At 45.9% G+C, this 4,126-nt stretch overlaps 1 protein-coding gene across 1 annotated transcript; it reads right to left on the reverse strand.

Moving 5' to 3' along the window:
• Window positions 1–1,410: 1,410 nt before the first annotated feature.
• LOC117091072 (phospholipid-transporting ATPase IC-like) lies at window positions 1,411–3,251 on the reverse strand (the record flags this gene model as incomplete). Its single annotated transcript, XM_033223550.1, is given in 4 exon segments — window positions 1,411–1,588; window positions 1,591–1,907; window positions 1,910–2,667; window positions 2,669–3,251. Coding segments are annotated over 4 exon segments (1,787 nt in total), but the record flags the coding sequence as incomplete, so codon positions are not given.
• Between the last annotated feature and the right edge of the window lie 875 nt (window positions 3,252–4,126).

Here is a 4,126-nt window from a genome sequence, read left to right on the forward strand (position 1 = left end):
AGTGCCACAATCTCGGCTCACTGGAACCTCCACCTCCCAGGTTCAAGCAATGTCCAGCTAATTTTTATATTTTTAGTAGAGACAGGGTTTCACCATGTTGGCCAGGCTGGTCTGGAACTCCTGACCTCAAGTTATCCACCCGCCTTGGCCTCCCAAAGTGCTAGGATGACAGGCATGAGCCACCGTGCCCGGTCTATTTTTAAATTTTTCTTTTTTTTTTTTTTTGAGGCGGAGTCTCGCTCTGTCGCCCAGGCTGGAGTGCAGTGGCCGGATCTCAGCTCACTGCAAGCTCCGCCTCCCGGGTTCACGCCATTCTCCTGCCTCAGCCTCCCGAGCAGCTGGGACTACAGGCGCCGCCACGTCGCCCGGCTAGTTTTTTGTATTTTTTAGTAGAGACGGGGTTTCACCGTGTTAGCCAGGATGGTCTCGATCTCCTGACCTCGTGATCCACCCGTCTCGGCCTCCCAAAGTGCTGGGATTACAGGCTTGAGCCACCGCGCCCGGCCATTTAAATTTTTCTTAAGACATAGTCTTGGCCTAGCGCGGTGGCTCAAGCCTGTAATCCCAGCACTTTGGGAGGCCGAGACGGGCGGATCATGAGGTCAGGAGATCCAGACCATCCTGGCTAACACGGTGAAACCCCGTCTCTACTAAAAAATACAAAAAACTGGGCCGGGCGCGGTGGCTCAAGCCTGTAATCCCAGCACTTTGGGAGGCCGAGATGGGTGGATCACGAGGTCAGGAGATCGAGACCATCCTGGCTAACACGGTGAAATCCCGACTCTACTAAAAAAATACAAAATACTAGCCGGGCGAGGTGGCGGGCGCCTGTAGTCCCAGCTACTTGGGAGGCTGAGGCAGGAGAATGGTGTAAACCCGGGAGGCGGAGCTTGCAGTGAGCTGAGATCTGGCCACTGCACTCCAGCCTGGATGACAGAGCGAGAATCCGTCTCAAAAAAAAAAAAAAAAAAAAAAAAGACATAGTCTTGCTCTGTCACCCAGGCTGGAGTGCAGTGGCACGGTCTTGGCTCACTGTAACCTCCATCACCCAGGTTCAAGTGATTCTCCTGCTTCAGCCTGTCAGACAGTTGGGATTACAGGTGCCCCCCACCAAGCTCGGCTCATTTTTTAATTTATGGTAGAGACACGGTTTCACCATGTTGGTTGGACTGGTCTTGGATTCTGGGCCTCAGGTAATCTCCCCTCCTCAGCCTCCCAAAGTGCTGGGATTACAGAAATGAGCCACCATGCCCAGCCGAATAATAGGACTTTTAAAAGTCCTATTTCTTGGCTCTGCTATTGTTTACTAATCCAACCCAAGGAGTTTGTTATAAAGGTTATTTATTGTCTTCAATATCTTTGTTACGAATGCAATTCACACACACACACGAAGTCCTGAGAATCTTTCATAAAAAAATAGATGTGCTCTGTGGCCGCGTCCCGGCCTGGGGGTGAGGGATCAGCTGTCCCCGGTGCGCCTGTACTCCGCAGTGCCATCAGCCACGATGGCATCAAGCGGCGAGCGCTTCTTGCGGATGCTGCGCCCAGACGAGATGAGGTCCGCGTAGCCCCGCTGGTGCGAGAAGGCGAGAAGGCGTAGGCCGAGCGCCGCGATGACACGGCCCGGCGGAAAACCTGCTGCCTCCGCTGCCACTGCTCCTCTGCCTTCAACCGCTTGCGATGCTTCTGGATCTTATGACTTTCTGACGCCCAAATGGTCATTGACAGGAATCGGATGGCAACGACGGGCAGTGAGCACACGGCAACAGTCAGGATTATAGTTAACCAAATGTATGGCTGTCTCAGAGCGTTTGAAGCTGTGCCTGTAAATTGAAATGTAGGTGGAAAGAGAACATGTATTCCAGCACTATGAAAGTCAAACATGATGCCAAAATAAAGTGCAATGTTCCAAAAATTGAAAAAGCATTCACAAAAGTCCAATAAGAAGTATCCAAGCCAATCTGGAAATTGACTGTTATTACAAGAGCAGAGGCAATGGTGACAGCAAAAGACTGGTAGTCAGAAGGTGCCTCTCCATCCTGCCCTACGGTTTGCAGATAAGCTCCAAGAGGTATGAAGAAGAGGATCATCGATGTTAGGACCCCATGCAACAAGCTTACGAAGAATCTCTTATAGTTGAATAGTAACTCTCTTTGTCCCACTATGTGTAACCCAGGGAATCGGAGGCTCCGTTTGTCACTCACATCCTGGTCGAGCAGTCCCATGAGGAGCACGGGCAGGCTGGAGTATAGCACGTTGTAGAGAGTGATGAACCAGTCCTCGTATGCAGTCTGTGCAGAGTAGCCACTGAAGAAGGAGTACCAGAAATGAACCAAAGTAAAGGCAAAGTTTTTGTAAAAGAAGTATCGTAGGAACTTGCACATCCTTATGTAAGACCACCGGCCGTGCACCAGCAGTGGCCTCTGCAGATAGCGGAACTGAGCAAAGGAATCGTCGTCACTCGACACGACAGCTTTCATTCCTTCTTGTCCACTTATTCCAACGCCAATGTGGGCAGTTTTGATCATGTTCACATCACTGGCCCCATCTCCGATGGCCAGCGTGATGGCTTTCTTGTACCTCTTCACCAGGTCCACCACCATGGCCTTCTGCTTGGGGGTGACGCGGCAGCAGATGACTGCGCTGCACTCGCAGGCCAGGTCCACAGTTTTTCTGCCGCTGCTCTTTCTTAGCTTCTAGCCTCCTTTTACTTTGGGTCCGCATCCGTCTTTTTTCTTCTGTTCTTGGGAACTTCAGCTTCAGAATCTTACTTCTCTTGGTCTTTTTCTTGAGAAGCATTTCATTCAACCAAGAACCAGTGATGATTAACGCACGGTTTCCACCGGGTGGAAAAAAAGGTTCCTGCACAGGAGGTGCAAACTTTGCATAGACTCCACCTCTATTCCTCTGGTTTTCCATCCTTGCATGAAGAAGAGAATTAATATCTTCCCCATAACAGATGGTGGTGTCTTCAGTCAGAAGTTTACAAGCAAATCCTATATTTTCAGCAGTTTCCTTTTTGTCTCCAGTAAGCACCCAGATCTTAATGTCAGCTTTTGCAAGTTTTGAAATGGTTTCTGGAACTCCATCCTGTAGCTTGTCTTCAATAGCTGTAGCTCCCAGGAGAATTAAGTCTTTTTCAATCTCCTCATATACTTTATCCAGAGCTCTGTCCCGGTTGGTGGAGGCCACACTGGCAGCCATAAACTTTTTATTTAATGGTATTATTTTAAATTGAGTTATTTGAGTTCCTTGTGGATTCTCAATGTTAGCCTTTTATCAGATACATTGTTTGCAAATATTTTCTTTCATTCTGTAGGGTATCTGTTTACTCTGTTGATTATTTCTTTTGCTGTGCAGAAGCTTTTTAGTCTAATTAAGTCCCATTTGTCTAAGGCAGTTGATGATGTGCTTCATTTTGAGGACTTAGTCATAAATTCTTTGCCTAGATCAATATCCAGAAGATTTCTCCTAGGTTATCTTCTGTGATATTATTGTTTCATTTCTTACATTTAAGTCTTTAATCACCTTGAGTTAATTTTTTTATATGGTGAGAGATAAGGGTCCAGTTTCATGTTTCTGCATGTGGCTCTCCAATTACCCCAGCACCATTTATTGAATAGGGTATCCTTTCCCCAGTGTTTGATTTCTTAACTTTGTCAAAGATCAGTTGATTGAGGTACATTTCTTTATTTCTATGTGTCTATTTTGTTCCATTGATCTATATGTCTGTTTTTTATATCAGGGCCCTGATGTCTTGCTTACTATAGCCTTGTAGTATAATGTGATACCTCCAATTGTATTCTTTTTGCTTAGGATTGCCTTGGTTTTAGGACTTTAGATTGAATTTTAGGATTTTTTTTTCTAATTCTCTAAAGAATGATATTGATAATTTGATAGGAACTGCACTGAGTCTGTAGAAAGCTTTTGTCAGTATGGTCATTTTAACAATATTGATTATTCAAATCTATGAGTGTGGAATGTTTTTTCATTTTTTTGGCTCATCTATTTCTTTCATCAGTGTTTTGTAGTTCTCCTTGGAGAGATCTTGTGCCTCCTTGATTAAATGTTTTTTCTTTTTTTGGTATTTTATTTTTTGTAGCTATTATGTATGGCCTTGAGTTCT

Source organism: Trachypithecus francoisi, unplaced genomic scaffold (genome assembly GCF_009764315.1).
Source record: "Trachypithecus francoisi isolate TF-2019V2 unplaced genomic scaffold, Tfra_2.0 Contig01143, whole genome shotgun sequence".
Taxonomy (NCBI): domain Eukaryota; kingdom Metazoa; phylum Chordata; class Mammalia; order Primates; family Cercopithecidae; genus Trachypithecus; species Trachypithecus francoisi.